At 41.6% G+C, this 26560-nt stretch overlaps 1 protein-coding gene across 2 annotated transcripts; it reads left to right on the top strand.

Moving 5' to 3' along the window:
• Nucleotides 1-150: 150 nt before the first annotated feature.
• On the top strand, nucleotides 151-26560 carry elp2 (elongator acetyltransferase complex subunit 2). 2 transcript variants are annotated; one of them, XM_022747179.1, is made up of 22 exons: nucleotides 151-282; nucleotides 428-506; nucleotides 1188-1258; nucleotides 1356-1500; nucleotides 2798-2875; nucleotides 3217-3281; nucleotides 3401-3467; nucleotides 5919-6065; nucleotides 6346-6441; nucleotides 7722-7822; nucleotides 13723-13854; nucleotides 14928-15077; nucleotides 16740-16931; nucleotides 17249-17318; nucleotides 17471-17566; nucleotides 19155-19212; nucleotides 20239-20311; nucleotides 21073-21265; nucleotides 24196-24317; nucleotides 24490-24622; nucleotides 25328-25451; nucleotides 25883-26560. In XM_022747179.1, exons 1-22 carry the CDS (start codon nucleotides 151-153, stop codon nucleotides 26076-26078), a joined length of 2520 nt encoding a protein of 839 aa, XP_022602900.1. In that variant the 3' UTR covers nucleotides 26079-26560. The 2 variants fall into 2 exon arrangements, with proteins under 2 accessions (XP_022602900.1, XP_022602899.1); XM_022747178.1 differs by lacking the exons at nucleotides 25328-25451; nucleotides 25883-26560 and having other exon boundaries at nucleotides 3398-3467; nucleotides 24490-24632.

The raw sequence follows: 26560 nt of genomic DNA on the forward strand, positions 1-26560 counted from the left end.
GTAGGATATAGTGTGTGTGACCACGTTTCTAAATCAATACCATCATCAAAGTGTGTTGAACTGCAGACCGCTGGATGCGGAACCATTGTTAGCTCGGAGTGGTTTAACTACTGCCATATTTACAGTAACACCATAACTTCAGCGTCCAAGATGGCGGCCCCTGTAATTGAAACATGCCATGTCGCTTGTTGTGCGAACAAGACACCGAATGTTGTTTCTTGGAGTCGTGGAGGAACCATTGCTTTTGGGACATGTAACTCAGTGGCTCTTTATGACCCGCAGGTACTAAAATCTGTCTAATTTCTCCTGTTAAGTTAGCTACAGTTGTCAGTTGTCACGGCTAACGATAACCGAGCATCCTGCAATTGTAAATAAACGCATAATTTGTTCGTGTACTTCTTGAACACATCATTTGCTGCTACTTTAGGAGAGACGAGTTGTCGCTGTGCTGAATGGACACGCAGGCAGAGTGAATGCAGTCCAGTGGGTTCACAGAGAGGACTGTGGTGAGTGTGGACAGGAAGCATAGTGATGTTGACCTGTCAAACATCTGGCTCTCATCTGTTACTGTTAGACGCGACAGTTTTATCTGCCACTAGAACAATTGTGCAGAGGCGTGTGTATGATCGAGTTTTATCAAGAGTTCATTTAATTCAGGCTAAAATTGATTCAGTTAAATTTTCAACTAGCCTTCTTCATTGAGGCTTCAAAACACACGTGTTCTTTCAAAACACGTGTGTTTTGAAGCATGCCACTCATAGGCTTTATAATAGGATAGTATGTAAACTTTATGGTCATTTATATGGACACCTGAGCATTACATGCTTTGGGTGTTATTGTGCTGTTGTAAAAGCCACTCCCCTGGGAAGGCTGGCTGCAGGGATCTGCTCCCGTTTGGCGCCAAGAGCACTTGGTCAGTCGCTGATTCACTCCAAAATGTGTTGGATGGGGTTAAGGTCAGGGCTCTGTGCTGGTCTGTCAGGCTCTTCCACACCAAACTCACAAAACCATTCCACTGGGAAAGCCCCCCTCCAAATGCATGCAATTAGCATTAAGATCAAGCTTAACTGTAACAAAGTGGCATAGCCCAAGCCATGAAAAACAGACCCAGACCAAAGGTGCACAAGAGTACATACACCATATGTGTAGTGTATCTTTACTTACCTTTGTTGTTTTCGTTGGCACAGCTCCGGAGAGTTATCTTGTCTCAGGAGGTTCAGACAATCGGCTCATCCTCTGGGCGGCTCAAAATGAGAAGGTAAGCCACCTGCTGCACAAAATTGTGTCTCTGACTCAAAGTTTCCTGCTTCTCTTGACAGATATGCATTCTTAAAATATTCTTTGCTGTTTTCCAGTTCAGCCAGTCAGTGGAGTGTAAGGGTCACACTGCTCCAATTTGTGCTGTGGATGCCATTTATGTGGAGGGTTCAAAGATCCTGGTGGCCTCATCAGCATCCGACTCCACAGTCAGACTGTGGCTCTGCAACGAAAACAGAGAAGGTACTAGACAAACAAAAAAAATGGCAAATAGATTTTAGTTTCCATCTGAGGAGTTGTTTTGGTATGGTACTTCATTGCCATAACAATGTTGGAAATTGTACAAAAGAATAGTTCTTTAAAGCAGTAATTGTTTATTTGGATTGTCACAAACTTTTTTTTGCTTGTCTGTGCCTAAGTAATCATTTCATGACCCTTTGATTCATCTTGTGACAACCTTCAGGGGTTCACACAGCCACGTTAGAATACTTTCAGTATTAAAAAGAAAAAATTGCTTTCTCGAGAAGTCAGCCTTATAAAAGCGGACAACACACTCTGTTGCCTTGCATTTTCTTTTAAATTGGGATTTTGGCGTTTTTGGGATGTGGGACACCCAATTCATCCAGAAAGCAGAAAAGTCACAATATCACTTGATAAGTAAATATTCAGTTAATAATGTTAGTCACTCACTTACAGTGCAACTATCTGCCCCCTAGTGGCTGCTAGAAGGCGAGGCAGTGTTTACAAACACCGTGGTCAATAAATAATAAATCAATAAAACCTCATAATGATGGGAAAAAAAACATCATGACTCAACTCTGCAGTCCTGTGGAGCTGTTTAGTTTGCATCATTATATCCATTATATTATGTTTATAATTTCACATTTTTACATAAACTTGTAATCGAGGGTCATAATTTAAAGATCACTCAGCATGTTTCATATGTGTAAGTCAATACAGTCTGATGTTTTTTTGGGCAGTAATGACTTTTCATGTGTAATCCCTCCTGTTTTTATTTCCTAAATAATGTAAGTTGACAGAATCACAACAGCTGTTTTAATTGTAATATTGCTTTAAGTTCTTCATGTAGTTGAAGATCAGTGGTGTTCCAAGCAGTTATCCACATCGACTTTCTTATTTCAAGCTGTCACCTGTAACAGCTTCTCTTTCATGAAAGTTTCAGTCCACCTGTCAGTGCAGATGAACGATGATGCTGCTGGACAGTCATGGAGAGCAAGTGTGTGTGTATATGGACTGGGCAGAACCTTGGCGTGTATTCTCAGACAATAATACTAGCTATGATATGTTGGTATCTGTATGCAGATGATTGTGGCAGCTTGAAAGAGGCACGGAAAATGTATCTTTTGGCAAATATTTCACACATTTTGACACAGGAGCGGTCAAAAGAAACACAAGTACAACTCTGTTCACACAAAGACCAAAAGCCACACATTTAGCTTTATATATATTGTATTTAATTGTTTGATATAATTTGTAGTGTATCAGAAAGTTTAATTCCATGTACATGTGTGTTCCTCAGCTGAGTGCCTCCATATCATATCGTTTGGCAGCGGTTTCATGATGGATGTCTCTCTGGCTCTGTTGCCAGGCAGCAGAGGTAAGCCTAAGCTGTTCCTACATAGACATCCTTTAACTTGTCCACCACACACACACACAGACACACACACACACACACACACACACACACACACACACATCTTCCGTCTCAGTTTGTCCCACTGCTTTTAGTGCCTGTAAGCGCATGTCATATTCAAAATATGCTCTGAGTTTGAAGTGTCTCGTGTCATTTTGCCTTTTTATTTGACATGCCTCTCCACCTTGCTCTCATTTATAAAAAAAAAAAAAACCTTGATGTACAGTCACTGTAAATGTATGCAGCCTGACATGTGTATGTGTGTACTTACATGACTGTGAAAACCTAAACATTGTCTCTCACAGTTCCTGTACTAGCCTGCGGGGGTGATGACTCGCGGGTGCATCTGTACGTGCAGTCCAATGGACAGGTAAACTCGCATCAATACTGACTCGGGAAACTCATTCATGTATTCTGTGCCAACGCTTTAATTTGAATTCCTAAAACGTGAAAGCAACATTTGACCTTTTTGAAATTGCTCTACAGCAGTTCCAGAAAGCTATGTCACTACAAGGACATGAAGACTGGGTTCGTGGGGTGGCATGGGCATCTGTAGGTGAGTGCAACTGTTTGGAGTGATGGTAGTGTTATTGTTTCACGATCAGTGTTATTCTGCCATATGCTTATTTGATTTAGGCAAACAGCAAAGGTTTAAGATGTGGTGAGGGACTCTGGGACCAGATGTTCCTTTTAAATAATTAAAAAACATTGTGCTAAGGATGTTTTCCAATTTCGTGCATACATAGAATAAAGTAATATTGAAATTTGGTACAATTGCTCTGTACATGGGGAAATTAATTCTTATTCCTAGCTTGTTTCTAATATGGTGGTTATTATCTTCTGAAGGCTGAAAGGCTTGTGCTTTTTGTTTTCCATTATGTTTGGTTTATCTAAAACAAGCCTGCTAAGCAGGATAATGCAGTTATTGGGCTTTGAAAGAGTCCAGTAACATGTGATTGGTTGAAGGCTGTGTGTTAGGAGGAGCTTTCCAGTCACAGTCTTCAGTCGATTTGCTGAGAAAGGCTGAAAGGCACACTTTGACCTTAAAGCAAAAAGCAAAAACACAAAATGACAAATTTTTCCTTTTTAGATGAGTAAAACATTTTTAAAAAATCTATTCCATTCAGTGTCTGTCTCTCACTTTACACCGGTTTTTTAGTCCAGCTTCACCAGCCAGTGTGCTGTTCACAGTATTGTGATAGCACATAGTAATGCATGGATCCAATCCAGGCTCTACTAATTGTGTAACCCTCTTCAAGGGCACTTCATTACTGCACTGTTCTGACTGTGTAAAAGCTATTTCATGTCCTTAACTAGCCCTCTCAGCGTCTCCTTCCCACTCGCAGTCTATGACCTACTCCACGCTGCCAAGCTCCCAGCCGGCAAAGAGGCACAGAGAAATTTGCTTATATGAAATATCTCCATAGGAATGACAAAACCCTCTCTCCACTGTGATAGTAGTTAAATAAATCTTTTTGCTCTTTTATGACTCGGCAGATGGCAGATCACCATGCTAGAGGTACAGTTTATCATAGATATTGGGATTCTCTTTTCAAAATCCTGTTTTTTTTTAATCTCATCAATCTAAGCAGTAGATTGAAATCAACACTAGTTTAAAATCAGTTGGTCATCTCTAAGATCTCATGGGGTTTATGGGAAAAAAGACTGAATTACCCGCTTTGGTATCCCCCTTAAAAATGTATGTTTATTTGTCCACAAAATTAAATGATCTCATTTACATTGGAAATGATTCTGAGGAAACAATGTCAAGATGTTTAAAATATCAGAAATTAATGAAAAGTTAGTGTCCACGCCTATGGGTAGTTCCTTTTTTTCATCAAGTTTCAAAAACAGTGTTGTATAAAAAAAATAGTCAGACAGGCTCAAGAAAGTCACCAGTGCATGCAGGTTTGGCAGAGTTTCAGGCGAGAAGCAAAACCAGTCAACATTGTCATTATCATCAGTGTCATTACACCATGATTGACGAACTATAATGGCCTTCCTCCCCCTTCTCTCGACATTCGGGAGGCCTTAGGTGGAAGCAACAGAAGACTTTTTTATTATGTCTGTTTATCTTGGCAGAGGCAAAACTGGGCCAGTGGCCATTGGACTAAACCTGGGACACATAATGTGAGAGACAGGGGCACTCAGGGATACTGGCGTGTACTTTGTTTACCACCTGTCTACATATATTTGGCCTGCACTCCTGCTGTCTTACTGGATACATCACAGTCAGGACCAATCTTCACTTCTGACTTGATCACAGTTCAAACAGATAACTGATGAAAGCAGAAATACAGTCTACAGACATGCTACCTGGCATCTTCAAATGTCTTTTGTTGTCTGAACAACAATCCAAAACCCAGGGATATATTCACTTTATAGTAATGTTTGACATGGGAAGCTTCAACTTGTCACATTAAAGAAACTGGCACCAGCAAATTTTTCAAAATAGTTTCAGATGAATTTTCTGTTGATCAACTTATCACTTAATCGACAAATTATAGATTGCCTAATGTTGCAACCGTAGAGAGCAACGTTTAGTCTAAACATGATCAATTCTGGTTTGAGCTGAATGCTAACATACACTGCCTTCTGTTAGCTTGTTAACATAAATGCTGTGCCATTAAATGTAAACATGCTGACATTTAGCATGTAACATATATTTTATATTACTCCTATTTACTTGTATTTGTATTATATTTGCTTGTTGCGCTGCCCTCAACAGACCAACAAGTATATTAATGCAGTTTTAATATTTTATCAACCTGAAATACATGAAAGATAAAACTTCACGTGTTTCCTCTGTAGGGATATCAGAATTTCTCTTTACACCACAAAAATAAAACCACATATTACACATTGACAGACGTTTCCTCAAAGCATCACTGGAGAGCAAATAATACAAAGTCAGTCTTGATAAATTTGTTGATACGGTAGTTTAAGAGTTGACAGAAAATGTCTTTCAGTCGGAAAGGTTTTCATGTTCTCTCTCTGACTCGTTCAGGTGGGGAGCTGTTATTAGCCAGCTGTTCCCAGGACTGTCTCATCAGAGTGTGGAGGCTGTGTGCCAAGTCTGGGACAGACACCCGCACAAAGGACGATCACACCATCATCAAAATGAAAGAGGACGTTTTTGAAGTGAGGGACAGAGGTGAGCGCGCCACGCTGGCTTGATTATGAAAAGGGTGCTAATTTAATGAATGAATCAAATGAAGAGAGACGCTTTTTGATGGTTTAATGGCACATGGTGGTTACCGACCTCCATAAAGAATCAAGTGTGTGTGTATGTGTGTTTACATTTATTTAATAGTTTTTTTTATTTAATAGCAGAAAATCTCTTCCCACTCACTTCACCAGCTACCTTTCTTGTGTTCAAAGCATGAAACTGACATTTGATCAGTCTTCATCTGGCCTCTGTCTTCCTGCTACAGATGTGACCTCAGTGTTTGCTGTTTCCCTTGAGACGGTCCTGGCAGGTCATGAGAACTGGGTCTATGGAGTCCACTGGCAGCATCCTTTCTACAAAGGTACTTTGATTTGAAAAAAAAAAAAAACAGAGAAGGGATTGGTCATAATAAATGAATTTATGGGACAATCTTACATTTCACAGCATTTTAATAAAATTGCCAGAGGGTCCTTGCTAGAATCTGTTAGCAGTGTTTGTCAAAAGCAGAATCAAACCTTTTCTTTTAGAATCAAACACGGTTCCCTCGAAACATTTCAATCACTTATTCTGTCTCTACAGCCTGTGTAAGTAAATGGATGGAGGAATTGTTCCCCTCCTTTTGTCTTACAATGCTATTGCTTACAAAAGACAGAAGAGACGGTGGCAATTTAAAAAAAAGAAAAAAAAGTTATTGGCTTAATTAGTTCTCAGGGGAATGGCTGCCAGATGTGTTAAATCTTCTCTTTAAACTCTAGTTGCTTTAAAAGCTCATTACATCAAGATCACTTCACACCCAACACATTATTATGTCTAGATGCTTCTCGCAAGTAAAGCTGCACAACTACGAATGCAAATATGTTGCTCAATATTATTTTGTCTTGATTATTTTTCCATTTAAAAAAAAATATTTAATTTTATTTAAGAATAGATTATAATAGATATTATAATTATAATAGATATTAATTATGATATGACACGACAGCATGTGAATACAAATTAAATCTCTTCACATAAAAATTGAGTTGTACTTTCTTTGCAGTTGGTCTCTGTAGGAAAAATGTTTTTGCCTGCAGCTTTCTGCTGTGTTTGGTAAGGAGAGACCTGTTAACCACAGAACCCTTACCTGTGGTTGGTCACTCTTTTTACCAGTTATAACACAAATAAGAAGCACCTGATGCGATGTACCAGAGCAGGCATCATGTATACAGATTGCCAGAGTATATATATTCAGCATATACATTTTGGAGACAGAATTGTGATCATGGTTTCTGTGAAGTCTTAAAAATGAATCATTGAAGGATTAATATGTTCTAGAAGGAAATCTGAAGAGTTGTGAGGTGATTAACAACACAAGTAAAAAAAAAAACACATTGTTGCCACTCATGATGTAAGTTTTGCTGAACGTTCCTTAATCTTTCAGCTATTTTAATGTGAACTATATGATGGTTTTCCCTCTTCAGGCCTCACACTGTTTAAATGAAACACTGTGATAAAGAAATGTCATAACGTGTGTAACCTGTGACAGGAGGTGCAAGTAGACTTTGTTTCAGGTCACAGTTCAAAAATGTTGTCGTCGATCATTATTGATTGTGTATGTGATTCCTGTATAGATATCCTGTGTCTCATTGTCTCCCCCTGAAGGTGGCGAATTGCAACAGCCTCTCAGTCTGCTCTCTGCCTCCATGGACAAAACCATGATCCTCTGGGCTCCTGAGGAGGGATCTGGAGTCTGGGTGGAGCAGGTCAGTGTCGACTGGAGTACAAGGAGGGTGTATGCAGATACACGCACCCTACACATATGGTGTCAGTCACTCTCTGAGGGGAACACACATCCTCATAGACCCACACAACACTTTTCCAACTCAATTTCTGCTAGCTTCCCTTTCAGTAGCTCTTGACATGATCCGGAGCTCGAGCCCTCCCTCAGTATCCTCTCTCCTGCTGTCAGTGCCCCTGCGTCGGTTTCCACTCTCCCTGACATTGAGGTGTCAGGAATAGAAGTGATAGACAGTGATGAAGAGGCTCCCAGCCCAGCGCACCACTGTGAGTTTAGACAAGCCGAGGTTGTCCTCCCCCATCTTCCCTTCTATCACTCACTCACACCGAACCCCCTCTTTTACGGCCCATTCCCCAACACATCCGACAGGGGATGGAGAGGCCGGTGGAAGACGTGCCATACCCTCTGCGCTGCCTTTCTCCTTATTATTATCATTTTTTTTCCCTCCATGATCTGTCGTTCCCTTTCACTCCTCACGCCCGCCCTCTGTCATTTTCTGTCCTCCTCCTCCTCTTTTTCTCCACCGCTTGCCTCCCTTTCTCTTCTCCTGTCTCATCTCCCTCTCTCACATCATCTCTCTCCTCTTTTCCTTTCTCTCCCCTCCACCTCGTCTCTCTGAGCTCCCAACAGCTGCTGTTGTGCCAGAATGGGGCTAAATTTAACACAAGTGTGGATGGCAAAGAAAAAGCAGTCCTCTGCCCATCTGCCCCACAGCTTTTTATTTATTTATTTATTTTTATACAACTGGCAAATTCTCAGGTGGCTCAGGAGTACCTTAGACTACCTTTCCACGTACCTAACAGAATATAGAAGCACTTACTTATACTCTTACTCAGAGTCGCAGAAATATCAGACACCATCTGCTGACAAACACATGCTCACACATGCAGACATCCTAGAATACGTCCCACAAATGTACACATACCACACATCCCATTGCACAGAAAGGGTTCACTTCACCATGGCAGGCACCTTGAGTGTGATCACACTCTGAGGTGATTAGATTTCACGCTTGATCGGTTACATTTTTTCCACCTTTGATCTCATCATTCACATCCACAGTGACGAGCAAAAAAAAAAAAGCCCACAGAAAGGAACAACCATGAAAGACTCTCCTCTCTGACAAAGGAATGAGGATTAGGGCCTGAAGCCAGCGCTGAAGTCACATGTTCCTCCTAGTATGATTAGATAAAGGTGGTCAGTGGAAAAGAAAAGCAGCAGTAAGTGTTTGAAATGAAGTCTGGTTGTGGCCAGTCTCCTTCCTCAGCTCATGCTTCAAAAATTAAAAAACTAAATAAATAGATAAACCCCCACACCTGGAATAACCTTTTTTTTTTTTTTTTTTGAATGTGAAAGTGCATAGCATATGAGTCTCCCCTCCATTTCTCTTTCTCTCTATTTCTGCTCCTATTTTTTTCTTCTCAGATGAGAGCCAAACCCTTTGAACTGACAGGTTCCCTGCCTACAAAGGAAGCTTAACCTGTGAAGCTCTGACACACACACACACACACACAACGAGGTATGGGGCTGTGCCGTAAGGCATCAAAGATACCGCGGAGCCGATCGACACACCACACCACACACCAATCACCACGACACCACGTAACTATCACACACACGAACAACACCACACGACACTCAACACCTGCAACACTCACCTTAACTCACAAGTGGGGCTCGTAATCTCAGGAGGAATCGGAAAGAAATGCGCGATTGGAGTGGAAGGAGGGAGTACGTGAAATGCCCGTCACTAGGTGAATCCACACGTGCAACAATGAAATGACAGCAAATAAAACAGCAAATACATTTTGTCCCTATCTTTACACGACTGAATTAAAGGCCTTTGGTCCTTTCTGAGTGCTTTCTGTAACGTGAATAAGCTTCACAAAGGCTTTTCTATGGGACGTTGAACTTTTTGGCAGAGCAGGCTGCGCAGCGCTAAATGGCCAGCCATGTGTGTCTTAATTAATCGATTTTTACAAAGAAGTGCTCCACTTCTTCACACTGATTAGAGTAATTGGTGAGATTTAATGGAGAGCAGGGTTAGCAGTGGGGTGGCCGTTGCCCACCGCTGCGTAAAGTACATCTTACTAACGAGACACACTGGTAATTAGCATCTCAGACTGACCACAGCGGGCCACCACAATGCCGGGAGGGATTGTCAGTTTGTGTGTGTGTTTGTGTGTTTGAGAGATAACCTATTTCCAGACCTCGGCTTGTGTACTCTCTTGAAGTTACACTTGGCCGCACGGCAGATCGAGAAGATGCACTAAAACTAAAATGAGTTTTTGAATAATTAATTTTTGAATAATGTGTGTGTGAATACATGGATGACTGTGTATGAATATTGGATGGTATGGATGGCTTCAATATCTGATATTGTTTATGTAATGCTGAAAGGAGAGTTAATTGGTGAAGGAATAGAAACTCAGCAATTGTTAGAAAAAGGCTGAGATGTGAAGAGCAACTGAGAGGGCCAGGATGTGTTTGGATGTGTCTTTTGGAAGTTTTTCTGCATTGCTTTGTTTCATATTATTTAAAAAAAAAAAAAAAAAAAAAGGAATATCTTTGGGTTTTGGATTGTTGGCTGGACAAAAGAAGGACCCTAAAGAAGTTACACCGGGATCTGTGAAATTTTTCACATTTTTTATATTATTTATATCTTTTTTTTCTTATTTATGGCCTTATGTCTACACACTTTAAAAAAAAATAAAGCAGTGTAAAAAAAAGTAACATGTAAAGGCTTTTAGAAAAAAGTTTATTCTCTGACATAAAACAGTTTTTTCATGCATCAGAAGTCTTCATAACTCACGCAAACAAGTTTACACCAAGCAACATTCATTGCTCCTTTTGATCATCTTTGAAGCCTGTAGATTTAAGAAAAGCAGTAAATGGTCTCCAGACCTCTTCAAACAGGTCCAGGTTTGCTTTTAATATACAAGTGACCTTTTCTAATAGCAGCCTAACCCACTGTTTAACACTTGTATTGACTACACGATTGACAATAAAGACAAATCAGTTTAAAAGATAATGAAAAAAATTCTTTACTCAGGAGAAATTGAAGTCTAGAGTCAGTCTTTTATTGCAACAGTCAGTACTTCAGCCACACAAGTTGATTTTAAAACCTGTTCTCCGCACTGTGTGGGTTTTCCCGCCCTGGCTGAGCTTATCCAGCCTTCGTCACCCTTTCTCTTTCCCTCCAAGAATGATATATGCCCTCCCCTCCTTGCTGTCCTTTTTTCCATCCCTCCCCCATACCCCCGCTGGCCAGCGATAAGGCACGCCATGCATCCATATTGTTCCTCCTCTCGTAAACAAGACAAATGACGGCTTTTTGCCTCTTGTGAGTTTTTGCATGATTTACGGCCAGCTCTTGTGTGCAGAATTTTAAAATCAATCTGCTTAATGTTGCATCTCGTTCTCTCTCAATCTCACCATCTATGTTTCTACCTGACTGTCTATCTGTCCTCTCTACCTCCCTCTCTCTCTCTCTCTCTCTCTCTCTCTCTCTCTCTCTCTGTGGATGGCTGGAGGATTGTGCCATTCAAAGTGAATGCCTGCCTTTATCGCTGTCATTAGTTCCACCATGTTTCAGCCTGCAGACAGGCATTATTTTGAAGGTCATTGATGACCAGCGCAAGTTCCCTAAGAGGGCCTTTCATTGAGGACACCACTTTACTGCCATATACAGAAGACGGACACAGCAAAGTTATGTGCGTGCCCCTGCTGGTGTGTTTACGTGTAGCCTTTCCGCTTGTTTGTTGAACATGTAATGGATGCCCACACTCTCTGCTGCGTGTCTCCTGCAGTGTGCCTCAGGTCACGGCTGCAGCTAAACATGCTCTCACTCCCTGCTTTAGGAAAAGATAATAAGCTAAGCTGTACATCTTTTCCGATTGTAATCATTTGAGTATGAATTTAGCACTTCTCATATTTCCTCACAGCCAACATCCATATCATTAAAGGCACAAGCTAATTAAAGATGGAAGAGATATAATGTAGTCGTATCTGGATACAGACCACAGTGGTGCTGAGGGAGCAGTGTTGCGCTCTCTAGAGCTGGTTCTGTTGCTATCGATTTGAATAGATCTCCCTTCTGGGCCCAATTTACCTCCAAGGCCTCAGGGCCTGATAAAGCTATTAATTGTTTGAGTTCCTCATGGCGGTGAGAAGTTTGCCTGGTCCACAAAATGCTCTCAGAGTCCTTGAGTAAAAGTTTTTTTCTTTGACTGGTATAAACCCACAACAGTGATTAGATAATAATGATCATTTCTGACATGACTTTAACTGATAGCTGTGACTGTAAATGTCTCTTTGTGCAGGGGGTAGAATTACTCTTTTGCACTGTCCGTTAGTTGAAGGCTGAAGCTAATTTTTTTTCTTGTATAAGCAAGTTACAGGACAATCTATTGACGGCTCATTCTCCAAATAGCTCTCTGAAGCTTAAATAAGAATTCCTGTTTATTCACATTTTATATATTTTGATTAATTTCCACACTGGTTTAAGTTATTTCCTTCTCGCCCGATAATCCTGCATTGGATCCTACTGGTTATGCAAGCAATAGAATGCGATATGAAGGCTGTATTGTTTTCTATATTTAAATGTGTAATTCCTCTTCTCTAGGGATTTTAATTTCAGTGAAAGGATGAATACAGTAATAGTACTCAGTACAAAGGAGAAGCTTTTTATTTCTCATTATGATTGAATATTCTTCATTTTTTAGTTGTAATCCTCCAACACATCTGTTTACTTTAAGTCTAAATGTTTGATTCTTCTCTTTTTGTGTTCTCCACCTGTAAAAAAACAAAAACAAAAAAACTTTAAAGAAACTTTAATGTGAGTTAGAATGACCTCAGATGGAGTTTAAATGAGTGCATTTTTCATTTGTCAGTGTAATTGGTAACTGCACTTAAATCAAAATGGGCTTTCTGCCCCCAGTAGTGATTTGAATCCAAAAAATTCAATACAGAATTGTCTTGACACACAAAAGCGAGGTGCCCAAGACTGGACAGGTGGTGAGAATCCTAAAAGAGCAATTTGTTTTAAAATTTTCTGACATTGTTCCGAGCTGAGATTATGGATTTTCAGTGGAAGCGCAGACCCCTATGGAGGGTTTACACTGTCTGTATGAGCGGCCCTGTGAACGTGATGCAGGGGTCACAGGCTCTCACCCAAATCCAATTTATGTAAATCCTTCTATGTTCTCAAGCTTTGCCATTTTTCATGATTATTTGTTTAATGTGATATGCTGTGCTGCAATTGCTTTCATTTTGTATTAGACAAATTTATTTTGTTAGAAAAAACACAACACAGTTTATTCAGCCCTAATAAGACCCATTTTGCATAATTTCTCATCTGACTTGTCAGCTTAATTTGCTGTTTTTTTTTGGCTTCTATCCACCATTATGGAGGCAGTTAGTTACATGGTGGGAGACCGAGAACAGGCTTGACAACCCTAACTTTGTTTCTATAAATCTGAGTCTGTAGCCTTTTACAGAAAACCCAGGTGTCTGACAGAGCAGATAGGCTATATGCTGTATATACTGTCTGAATGTCACATAGGATGAAGGCAGGTGCTTAATTCATAGCTCTCAGAAATAGCTGCATTTAAAAAAACATAACCTACTTTACTCACTTACTTTTCCTCCATATGTGGCATGTGATGCACATTTACGTTGTTTCAAGTTACTTTCATCCTTCTCTGCAGCACGCCAGTGACTCTGACCCGGAAACAAAAAGTGTTCTTCACCCACCTGATGTCAGATATGAATGTGTTGAAAAGGCAGACGAGGTGATCGTTCTGATCGGTAATAATCGCCCCCGCAACATGTTTTTTTTTTTTTTTTCCTTTTCTTTCACTCCAGGTGCACGTAGGGGAGGTTGGTGGCAACACTCTGGGTTTCTATGGCTGCCAGATGAGCCCGGATGGCTCCATGATCGTTGCCCATGCTTTTCACGGAGCGCTACATCTCTGGTGCAAGGACCAAGACAAAGAGGTGAGAGTCATGACCTTAGCTGCACCTGAATTCTCATAAGTTGAAATTGTTTTTGCAGAAGAAATGTACAACTTTTTCCTGAAGTAGTAGAATGACAAGTGTGTTTCAAATAAGGTTCAGTGTGAGAATATTGCTTCATAGCAACACAGTGTGTGAGAGACAGTGATTAGTGTAATTAGTCACACTGAGTCTACTGTCTGCCACTCAATTTGACTGGCTAAGCGTGAGTCTTTGTTGGGCGTCCCTGAGAAAGAATGGAGGTCTGAAGTCACATCGTAAGTGCAGAGATAACTGCACTGCAATTATGGCTGCTTGGCAGGTGAATTTAAAGTTCAGTGCAAACCTGAAGGTGTTGATAACTAATTCCGATTGACTTCTCAGACAGCAACACCTAAATTATAATCAACCACTCTCATGTAGTTGCCATTAATACTCACATCCCGTGGCAGGGATGTTGATCATGGAGGGTTGTTTACATTACATTTGCATTTACTCATTTGGCAGATGTTTTTATCCAAAACAACTTACACATGAGCAACATCGCTAAAGCTTCAGTGCAGTAGGACACCTTGGCATAAATACTAAGTCCTACATCTATTTAATAAGTGCGAGGAGATCAAGTAAAGAAGTGCACCGAAAGTGCATAGTAAGTGCTAGTCAGGCATGTTAGGGTGTTAAAGGTGTTAGGAGAGAAAGTGCTCTCTGAAGAGATTTAAAGAGATTCCTGAAGATAGAGAGGGATACCCCTGCTCTAATAACATTTGGTAGCTTGTTCCACCATCGGGGGAACCACAAACGAGAACAGTCTGGACGACGATTGCCTTGTGTGCAGAGATGGCAACGCCAGGCGACATTCCTCGGAGTAACGCAGTGGCTGAAAATGGACATAAGGCTGTATGATTGAGTTCAAGTAGAAGGGTGCGGACCCAGAAGTCACTCTGGAGGCAAGCATTAGTGATTTGAATTTGATTTGGCCGGCTATGGGTAGCCAGTGTAGGTCCATGAGAAGCGGTGTAGATGGTAATTCTGTGGTTAAAAGTTGTAAACTGACTATTACAATGCTCTCTGTCCAGGGAGAGTGGAGGCCTGGGGTCGTTATATCAGGTCATTTCAGTGCAGTCCAGGACCTCAGCTGGGATCCTGAGGGTGAGTTCATCCTCAGCGTGGGCTCAGACCAGACCACGAGACTCTTCACTCCATGGAGGCAAGAAGATGGAAAACTGGTAAAATATGCTCAAAATCTCACCATTAACATGTTGATGTAGAAGAAAATTTGCAAAACTGATAGTAGCTAATCCAGTAAAATAATTAAACACAAAATCAAGGTAATTCATTTCATTGAGGCAATTGTCTTGTAAATACAAATCAAAATACAATTAGAGATATTAATGACAAAAAGTGACTCTGACAAACAGAATAGCATATATTGTCATATCATTCAGTCTTAGTAGGAGTATTATGAATATACTGTCAATACCTTTTAAACATGGTACATTTTAGAGGTCTGAATAAATCACTGCTGTTGGTTGTTTTCCTCTTAATTGAGCTTGTAGTGTAAATGAAGAGCTTCCACACCACATTTCTTTATTCATGAGCCATTATCGAAAACAGAGGTCGTGATTCGCACTAATGGCATCAACATGTTGACACTGGAATTTAGGAAATGCTTTGCCATTCACATCATTTGCCTCTCTGTATCTTGTATGCAATGGTCACTTAGTATTCTTCTCTCCTTTCAATGCTGGCCAGTTGTATTAACCTCTCAGAGATATAGTCAGCACCTAATATATATGTTCTACTTGCTGCCGTTTGCTGAAATATGTTGAGGTTTTGTTCCTGATTGAATTTTAGAAACTTAATGATAAAGGGCTCTATAACAGTCTAATGTGAATGGCACAAGTGCACTTAGGGTGTCTCCATATCCACTTTTGCTATTTTAACAGGTCACTGCACCAGACACATGCTTCTTGCTATTATAATAGCACAGTGTTTCGCACAGAATTAGCGTCTATTTGTGGCGAGTTGGTTAAATATTATGACTGACCAGTGAGCCCAGTCCCAGCACATGCACGCAGCAGCTCCGTGCAAATCAATGCGCTTCGCACAGCTCTACAAAGAAGAAATAACACACAAATAAGAACGTTAGTCATCTTTTATGTTATATTATGAGAAGTTTAAATAAATTTTTGTTCATCGTGAAACTGTGGGCAAGTTTAGTCTAGGTGATGAATGGGAAACACTGTGGCAGATTTACCCGGTAGTAAGAAAGAGCGCTTCTCTGCAGAGCCTCGTTTATGTCCAAGAGACATGGATGACGCATGGTAATGTTATGCAACCCACAATAGACCACAAAGACCAGCTGAAGGTGTTTAGGGGTAGTTATATATTTTTGAGGGAAAGACGCCAGACTTGACTTCCTGGGATTGATGGATCACCCCTGGCAGTACCACAGGCGGCTCTTTGGATTTATTTCTAACTTCAGAGTAAAGGGCTCCATAGTCCACCTCTAATTTCACCTCAGGTTTATCCAGGTGAAATTGTTAGAATCAGAATAAAACATTCAGTTTAGGTAGAAACGTCATCAAGGTTCCAGTCTTCATAGCATTATTCAAGATGCCACTTTAGATTATTGCCACCTCATGCCAATGCCAAAAGAAATCCAGTCATTGTAGTGGAGCCCTCCGTCTCCTGTTCTGAGAACACTTTGCATCTTAATCTGGAAATGTTTTATTTGAACAGGAGAATCAATTTTGAATTTGGCTTGTTTTCAAACGCCTGGATTTAGAGCCGAGAATCCCCGTCCCACAACGTCAGAGGATCTATGGAAACGCTGGCACAGCTGCTTAGGATCTTAACAATCTTTCTATGTCTTCATCACCCTGCAGGCAACCTGGCATGAAATCTCACGGCCACAGATCCATGGCTACGACATGCAGTGTCTGGCCATGATCGGAAGGTTTCAGTTTGTGTCCGGAGCTGATGAGAAGGTCCTGAGAGTGTTTCAAGCACCTCGTAATTTTGTGGAGAACTTTGCTAATATTTCTGGGACATCAAGGGAAAAGCTGCTGACATCCAGTGTGAGTGCCAGATTAAATTACTATTTATTATTATCATTATATTTCGATGTCATTTTTATTTCAGAAATAGTCAAGTGATTAAACCCATGGACACTGCCACATGTTTGTCCTCTGTCCTATGAACAGATCACCAAAACTTCCTTGGTAGTGGCTCTTTCACTTTGTTTTCCAACTGTAAAATGTGCTGAGTGGACCCTGCTTGGTTATTGATGTGTGAGTGTGTGTGCGTGTGTGCGCGTGTGCGTGTGTGCACGCGTGTGTGTGTGTGTGTGTGTGTGTCTCTCTCTCTGTTCCTTAATTTATCTGCTCATTGCCAGGACTCTGCCAACCTCCCAGAAGGAGCCAGCACACCTGCCCTGGGTCTGTCCAACAAGGCTGTATTTCAAGGTAAAATACTTGCTCAGGTTGGGCCCACGTTTTTTCAGACAATCAATATTCTTGACGCAAGTGTTTCTTGTTAAATTGCGGGTTTGTTTGGTATTTTCACTAATTTTTTGTAAGATAAAATATATTTACACACATGTCATGCTAATTTACAGGTGACCTTGCCCCAAAAACCACTGAAGGAAAGGAGCAGTTCAACAGTATATCTGATCAATACCAGGAGTCTTACTTCCACCCGCTCAACATGACCGGTACTGTAAGGTTACATAAAATACACTTTCAAGAATTACTTCAATATAACAGAGTGTTTTTGAAAACGTGGTTGTCATCCGAGTAAACCTATATTCAATTTAACCCTCCCTGATAAAACATTTTGGAGCCAAAACACATCCCTGTCTCCCTCTACAGCCTGATAGGCTGATTCATATTCCTCATCGCTCAGCAGCCTCAGCACACATTATAAGTTCCTGTCTGCCTGTCGCTGGATGTTCTTATAAGAGACAATGATATGCAGCCGGACGGACAGTTGGTTATTACTCTCGGCTCTCGCCATGCTCCACTCCCACAGTGCCCGAGGTCAACCGTATTACAGCAGGGGAGGGGATGAGAGGAAAGGGGTGATGGGTTATAGCGGAGAAAGAAGAGGTGACAGGAAACAGTGATGTAAGCAGAAGCAAAAATAAAAGATGCAGGAACAGGACAGGAAAATTGCTGGTTCTTATTACAGAATGAAAACTGAACTGAAAAAACTAGTTTTTGAAATATAAGACAGGTTTGGGAAGGAAAATTACATCTAATTGATGCAAAGAGCAGATGGTAAAAGAAGAATGAGAGAAACAAAGGAAAACAAAAAATGGATGAGACTGAAGAAAATGTGTCACTGCTCTATAAAACCTCTGGGCCAGAGGGTGTGAAGGGCTGTCATCAGCATGATTGAAACCACTCCTTAATCTGCAATGCTAATTAGATAGCAGGCGTATGTGATTGCAAAATTTAAGTATCGATGACCCCGGGCTATGTAGGGAGCAACCAAGTGCGGAGACTGTTGTTAACAATGCATTTTCACTCGTTTGATTGGCTTCCGCGGGCAGGGAGACAAATGAATAATTAGGCAAAAGGGAAAGCCAATGACCAATAAGAAAAACACAAGGAGTGTAGCTTTCAATTACATGCAACACAAAGGCAGCGCGGGGCTTGTGCAGAGCCTGCGGTCTGAGGGAGAGGATTGGCACCCGGCTGGATTTGATCCCCCTTAGCGCCAGCAGCCGTTAAGAAATGGAAATAAAGCTGCAGTTGTTTCAAAATAGCTTTTTTTTTTGGGGGGGGGGGGGGGGGGGGGTTGAAGAGCTGAGGATTTCATGCATGCTAAATACTAAAAGAAGCTGTACATGAATGTGAGAGAACATTGTCTCAAGGCGATCAATCATGTTTTCAGTCTAGCTTATAGCTTTTAGCTCACTCTTGTCTTTCTTTACGGTATCTGTTCTGTCTCTTTTTCTCTTTAACTTGCAGACCTGTCACATACACACATGCACACACTCTGTCCCTCCGTGGGTTAACAGTACAGGGATTTAAAAGAGGGAAATTATAATAGCCACTTGGGTGTAATCCTCATTTAGTAAATTGGAAACTGGTTGTATTTGAATTTTAAAACGGCTCAGTTTTCAGGGCTTTGCAAATGACAGTTATGTGAGGATTTTGAAGTCTGTGGTTAACTCTCTGTCTGTGTGTGTGTGTGTGTGTGTGTGTGTGTGTGTGTGTGTGTGTGTGTGTGTGTGTGTGTGTTTGTGTGTGTGTGTGTGCGTGCGCGCGTGTGCGTGCGCGCGTGTGCGTGTGCAGAGCCACCACCAGAGGATCATCTTCTCCAGAACACACTCTGGCCTGAGGTCCAGAAACTGTGAGTAGTGAAATGATTCTTCGCTAGCAGCGTATCCAAACCCTCTCAGCTTGCCTTTAGTTTCAAATACCTGCAAGTACAAACAATATCCACACCCCCTGAGACAATTTAAAATCACAATCGCCACTACATATTTCCATTTTCTATACATTTTCTAAACTCTATAAACACCAGCGAGCTTAATGAGGCAACATTTCTAGCTTGAACTGTTTGGTTTTACTCAAAGGGTTTAATGTTTCGGAAATTGATGAACTTCCCAAAGCTCTTTGTTGTCTCCCTCCCTGTATTCATCAGCCAATCAGAATCCAGCTTCCTGTAAATCCCATGAGCCTCTTCTCCAGACTGAATATATTGCCTCCATTTGTGGTCAATGTTAAATCCATTTACCAGTCAGTCCACCATAAACATGACGTATGGCATGGCCGTTTATTCGAGGTTTGGGCATTGTGTGTGTTGAAAAGCGTTTTTCTGCCTCCATTTGGCTGCACCCCCTTGAATCATTTAGTGCATAATAGAAACATTAAAATGAGTAAGTGGCCGAATTATTTTTGTGGCATAAATAATAATCTCACCGTCGTGGCCAAATTGCTGCAGCGTTTGAAAGCTTCCTGTTCGGGGAGGAATTTCTCTCCATTGAGTTGCAACCTGTGGTTTCACTTTGTTGACATTTTAAAGCAACCAGGTGATAGTAAGCAAGCTAAGTAATTAGGCTGTGAATGATTAGCAGGGGCCTCATCATTGTTCATCTCTGTCAGCGGGAGAAAGACCAGTCATCGCAGATCAGCATTTTAATTTCACACTCTGCTTATTTACCTGTCAGCAAGCGGCAGTGGCTCGAGCCTGAAAGCTTGTCGGGGCGCCGCTTTGGAATAACAGAATACTCAATTTAATGTCAGACTGGAAGCGTATTCTTTGTTGTCGTCCACCCTTCACCTGTCTGTCTTTCAGATCTTGTGTGTCCTTCCACATATTCAGCGTGTCAGTTCATGATTAATCTCTGTGATTTTCCTCCTCTGTCTCCTCCAGGTACGGCCACGGTTTTGAGATGTTCTGTCTCGCATCTGACAGCGCCAGGACGGTGGTGGCATCCGCATGCAAGGTCAGTGTGATGGCCAGAGACCGCGTCACAGTCCGGACTACATGACACCCCTGAGCGCAGTGGGTGTTAGATCAGAGAAGATAGAGCATAATGACATACATGCACATACTGATACCACAACACACACACACACACACACACACAACAAACAGGTTTAGACTGTGCTGTCAGTCAGGTATTGATAGTACCTTGTGGTGACCTTGTGTGCAGACACACACACACACACACACACACACACACACACACACACACACACACACACACGTAGAGATGCACATGCAGCTTAGTGCCATCACATACACTTTGAATCTCTTCTTTTCTACTTCACCCACCTTCTCACCCTGTGTTCCTCCCCTTTCTTTCTCCCTTTCATCTTCTGTTTCTTCCAAATGTCCTTATTTCTTTCCTCTGCCCCTTTTTGCTTTATTCCTTTCTCTCCTCACAATCATGTCCCTTTTTACAGCCATCCTCATCCCTCAACCTACCTCTACTTCTTTTGTTTTTTAACAAATCTTGGCTAGCAAACATTATATTGAATTTTTCACAACAGAAGTCACAAAGTAGTTTACAGGAAAAAGTAAAGACAGAGGGGGACAGAGATGATATTATATAAAATAAGGACAGATAAGTGTATAGCCCACAAAGTAAAAGTTATAAGATCAAGAAGACAAAAAAAATATGGGTTTAAAAATGCTTTTTTAAAGATGCTACATTGTGTATTTTTTTATCTGAAGTTAAACTAATCTAAACTGTCTTTCCAGGCATCTAAAGCCGAGCATGCAGCAGTGCTCCTGTGGAGTACAGCTACGTGGCGCCAGCTGCAGACGCTGCCTTGCCACACCCTCACCGTCACCCAGATGGCCTTCTCACCTGACGCACAACTCCTGTTAGCGGTTTCCCGTGATCGCACCTGGTCTTTATGGAGACGGAACCTGCCCACGCCCGAAAGTCCAGGTGAGAAGCGGGGTGGAACGACGCTAATGAGGGGTCCACCTTAAAGAACTGTATTAGTCAGGATTTTGTTTTCGAATGCACTGCGGCTCAGGATGAGATGATAGTTCTTCACGGTGCTTTGAAAATAAATCAAGTTTAATTAAAAATGTGTATGAGTGAATTTCAAGATAAAGAGACAATATTGGAGCCTTACTGGCAGACAACACCAGCTCCCCTAATTCAAATTAATTAAAATTAGGTAAACCCACTGAGCAGATTTGTTCCAAATCAAATTCCAAGTCAAGCTGGCCTGATTGGAAGTATCCCACTAATTAATACTGTGAAGAGCCAAACAAGTGATGCGTTGACTGAAACTAGTCCAAAAAAGGAGCTAATAAGGGAACGCTTGTTTAATTATTTATTTAAATTTAAATTTAACAACATTTTCTGCATATTTATGTAAATTGACCACAATTGGAATTTCTCTAACAGTCCCCTTTTAAGAAAAGTAATAATATCTGTATTACAGGTGACACTTTGGGTAGCAGATGCAACTCTTCTTTGAAATGGGCTACAGGAGCTTTCAGATGGACAATAACTATGCAGACTATAACAGATGCCTTCCTGTATATTTCATTTAATGTCATCTATTGCCAGAGGGCTTGTCAGTGTAGCAAAGTTGCAACAGATTGCGATAGCTCATCAAATATGAGCTAGCGTGCATGTCATGTCAGGATCAAGATGAAGAAGAAAACTACCAATGCTGTAAATACATTTCAGGAGTTGTGCAACCCTTGTTTGAAGATACAGACATAAACCCACAAGTAGTTGCTTGTTTTTGGCCTTTGGTTTGATTCATGCTGGTAAATAGCCACTCTTGTCACTATCTATATCACTAATTATGTCTGCTTTGCTTGATCTTCTCCCCTTTAATGCTTAGAAAAACAGATTTGTTTCTGGAAGGTCACCACTGTCAGTTTCCACATGGTCTGAGAAAATAAGTGAATGAGATTTCATCTGTGGGCCCAAACCCTGAATACTCCTGTGGAGCTCCAAAGTAAACTCAGAGTATACAGGGCAGCTCCTTGTAGTTTTATCCTACTTTGATCTTAGTAGATTATACTGTAGCTGCCATCTTCAATGTCTGCAGTTGTCCTTTTCCATTTCAGTTGTTGTAACTAATTTAACATGGTGATGGCTATCATCTGATAACTTGTGTGCTGTTTCTCTTAAACTTGACTGTAAGTAGCATGATAAATGTTATCATTTTGTAAACACAAATTTGTGTAATTTTTAGAAGTTTGATCAGTATGAGTCCCAGATCAGGTTCTGACCAGATGGGAGCTATTTGCCCTGCTGTCATCATATAAAAACTGTTATAAAGATACAACAAGATGGTTAAAATCTGATCAGAAAAAAACAAGCACTAATATTGGATCAGTACTTCTACTACTGCTACTGCCCTGAGCTAGTAAAGAAAAAGTAGAACCTGTGCATCCTCACTCTCCATTCACCTCCTACAGGGCCTCTGTAAACAAGAGCATGCTCCTGGAGAGTTTGTTTATATGAGAGAATCTCAGCACCTTGACTCAGACAAATAACCTGATCCCTGTATCCAAGGTGAGCAGAACACGACGTTTAAGCTCAGAGGATTACCCCCCACCTGCACCTGGTAACACATCTCCTGGCTCTTTTGGCTGCCCAGGACGGTCTTAATGGGCACCGACAGAGGCTAACCAGTCCTGCACTGTTTGTGTGTATGGTGGACTGCACAGAGGCAGGACGGCGTGTGTGTGTGTGTGTGTGTGTGTGTGTGTGTGTGTGTGTGTGTGTGTGTGTGTGTGTGTGTGTGTGTGTGTGTGTGTGTGTGGGGTCCCGTCCGTTCTGGTTGGCTGCTAAATCACTCAAGGTGATTGTAAAGAACACACACACACACACACACACACACACACACACACACACAGTCTCACAAGCCAGACTAGGGAAGGTTAAACGAAGTCAGAGCCGATCAAACAGACTGACTTCCTCTATCTTCACCTTTTCTTTGTCTCCAACCTGTTTTGTCTCACCACATCCTCCTGTTTTCATCCTTTTCTCCCTTGTGGGTCAAGCACCCAGACATCTCCATTAAGGAGACAGTGTTACCTTTCACTCCTCCCTTTTCTTCTTTTTTTTTTGTACAGCTTTCTATCTAATCTGTAAAGCCTTTCTCATGGTGCCGCTCTTTTATCTTCTTGATGTATTTTGCGAGCCAACTCTAAACTGAACACATCTCTACTTTCCTTTGTTTTGTCTGTCTCTGGTCTCTGAACAGCCCAACATTCCCTTCCAGGTCCTCAAAAGAGAGTGTTAATGGAAAGAGATGCAACACTTGTGTGCCCCAAAACAACACACCCTCAGATATGTGTGTGTTCATTTTGCAGAGGGAGAATGTTGAGAGTGCACAGACAGACATGACATGGTGGTTAACTCAGACTTTTGTGGCAACGCTGTGGTTATACGGCTGTGTGTACATGCCGGCTCAGTTATTTTTGTGTGTGTGTGTGTGTGTGTGTGTGTGTGTGTGCAGCACTGTCACGTACGCGCAGACAGGCGGCTGCCAGCAGCATACAAACAAGCTCTCTGGGGAAAACCAATCTGGGGTCTGAAATGACTTAGGCTGGGGAAATAAACAGCAGCAGGTCATAAACCAAAACTGACTGAAATGGAGGGCTGGAATGAGGTTCTCTGTCTTGTTGGGTTGTTTATTTGTCACTCGGGAGAGCCTTTGTTGCCTCAGAGCACTGAGGCAGCGGTCTGGGCATGCTGATGTCATGCTACAATAATCATGACAAAGTTTCGACTATCAGCTCATCTCTTGCCAAAAATGCGTGTGTGAATGTGTTGTTGTAAATATGTAATCTCTCTTAATGTAATCTCTCTTCTTGTTTGTGTGTGTTGTTTCCACACAGAGCCGCAGTTCTCGCTGCACGCACACACAGGGAAGGACACAGCCGTACACACCCGAATCATCTGGTCATGTGACTGGAGCCCTGACAGCAAATACTTTGTGACATCCAGTCGGGACAAGAAGGTCATTTTCATTCAAAAAAAAAAACAACAAAAAAAAAACAATTAGCTTTGAAGGTGAAACTGATGAACTGATGGCATCAATTTTTTGATTCCTCATTCAAGTGTGTGTGTGTGTCTGTGTGTCTGTGTGTATCTGTGTGTGTCTGTGTCTGTGTGTGTGTGTCTGTGTCCAGGTGATAGTGTGGGGCCTGTGCAGATTAGAGGACACCGAAGACTCTGTGCCTCCTCCTGAGATTAAACCCTGTTCTTCCGTCTTGGATGTGGGCGATGCGGCTACTGCTGTAGCTTTCTGCCCTGTATTCTGCTCTTGATAAACAGGTACACACACATACACACACAATCACATATGAAAGCCTATTTTTTGAGCACTATGGCGAAATCATGAATAAGTATCACCTTTACTGGCAAACCAGGATGGTACTGGGCGTATGGTTGTCTGTCTTGAACACTTTGATTTTGTGTAGATGTTAGTTTTGGCTGTTGCTGTTTTATTTTTATCTCTTCATTTGAAAAGACGTAAGAGTGACACAGAAATAAGTTTTAAGACAAAGTTAAGCGCAGCAGATGATGGTGTTGAGGAAATGCGTTACATAATGACTAAAATGGTTCACAGCAACCAAATATGTGAATTATCTCTGCAACTGCTAATACACAGAGCACACTACTTGTTTAGGGAGACCTGGATTCTCTTCAGGGCATTGTAAGCTGGTGGCATGTATTGAAATGAATAAAGCTGTACTTGTCATAGTGTAAGGCATGGCCCCAGACTTCTGCATTCGTCTTTTAAAGCCCCAGATGAAACATCTAAACCCTGTGATAGTAAAATGGATTATCATTTTATTAAAGTATCTAAAATTCTAAGTTTATCCAAAATTTGCATTACTGTGTTGTTTGAGCTATAGAAATTAATGTAGGTGAAAGTTTTTCTGCTGTAATACATACGTGTGTGTGTGTGTGTGTGTGTGTGTGTGTGTGTGTGTGTGTGTGTGTGTGTGTGTGTGTATTCTGCTGCGTTCCACAGCTACCTGCTCGCTGTCGGCTTGGAGTGTGGGAGAATCCTGCTGTACAGGTGGAGCCCTGAGCAGGAGTGTGCTGGAGAACTTGGCTGGGTCAGCTGTGGAGAAACAGACACCTTGTATCCTTACAACACACACATAAACACACATGCGAGGTTCATCTGAAGTTCATGAGATGCAGCATTGAAAGGCCTCTTATGGCCACTGGCAACACATGTAAAGGGTAGCAGTGTGGCTGGTTGGTTTGGTGGCTGCTGAGAGGCAGAGGCTTTTTCTTAGCAGGTACTTATGGGCATTTCTGTGTGTTTTGTATCCCACATTTCCCACGATTCTTTTTAAAAGAATCTCCTTAGTGTGTGTGTATGACCAATAATCCATGAATTGTATTGCGAGAATATTGATATTGTTTGTTCATCCATGTTGTTTGTTTGAGATGGAGAGGTGGCACAGCAGTATAGTATGTATCGTGGGTATTTTGGGGTAATTATTCTATGCTTATTGCCATCCAGAGCAGTGTCCTGCTGTTTCCCTTCACCACGTACTTTCTCAGACAAAGCCACGCTTTGGCAGTCAAGAGGCTCCGCTGGAGGCCCAGGGCCGGCCAAGCGGGTCGAGAGAACAACAAGAAGGATGGACAGGCTGACGGAGAGAGTGAAATCGAGGAGGAGAGCTCCTGGGTCCAGCTTGCCAGCGCCAGCGCCGACCACACTGTCAAAATCTTCAACATCAACAAACTGGCTCTTTAGCACCACCAACACTGACACTATTATGCCCCTCACACACAGAGAGACACTTGGACTGAGGGCCACAGGCCTGACTAGGGCACCAAGGCCACAGCTGCTCACTGGCAAGCCATTCACTCCCTGTGACAACAAGTCCAGTCATGGGTCAGTCGCAGGACAAACCAACAACACACATGCCCCGCAGTCTGTCTACACACAGCTGAATGGATTTGATGGGTGGAAGAAAGATGGTGAAAACACCATGACCTTAGGGTGGTATTTTGCTTAGACACTTCAAAGTGTTTTAGACTGAGAGAAGAAGACACCGCTGGATATCTATACAGATCGCATATTTAGACAGGTTATCCAAGTAAACAGTTATACAGTGAACTGTAATGTTAAAGCAACTCATCAAGGAAGTAATCAGATCATTATGACCATGCTATTCTCTCTGATCATTAATCGTACACTATGTATGGTGTTTATTTGTTTTATGACCAATTAAT

The sequence above is a fragment of the Seriola dumerili genome, unplaced genomic scaffold (assembly GCF_002260705.1).
Source record: "Seriola dumerili isolate Sdu_G_001 unplaced genomic scaffold, Sdu_1.0 BDQW01000110.1, whole genome shotgun sequence".
Taxonomy (NCBI): domain Eukaryota; kingdom Metazoa; phylum Chordata; class Actinopteri; order Carangiformes; family Carangidae; genus Seriola; species Seriola dumerili.

Bases quoted from the DNA above. Each gene is read 5' to 3' on its own strand.
- elp2 (XM_022747179.1), top strand. From the start codon at position 151: ATGGCGGCCCCTGTAATTGAAACATGCCATGTCGCTTGTTGTGCGAAC. The intron at 3,282-3,400 runs GTAAACTCGCAT...GCTCTACAGCAG, and splicing joins ACGTGCAGTCCAATGGACAG to TTCCAGAAAGCTATGTCACT. The intron at 20,312-21,072 runs GTCAGTGTGATG...CTGTCTTTCCAG, and splicing joins TGGTGGCATCCGCATGCAAG to GCATCTAAAGCCGAGCATGC.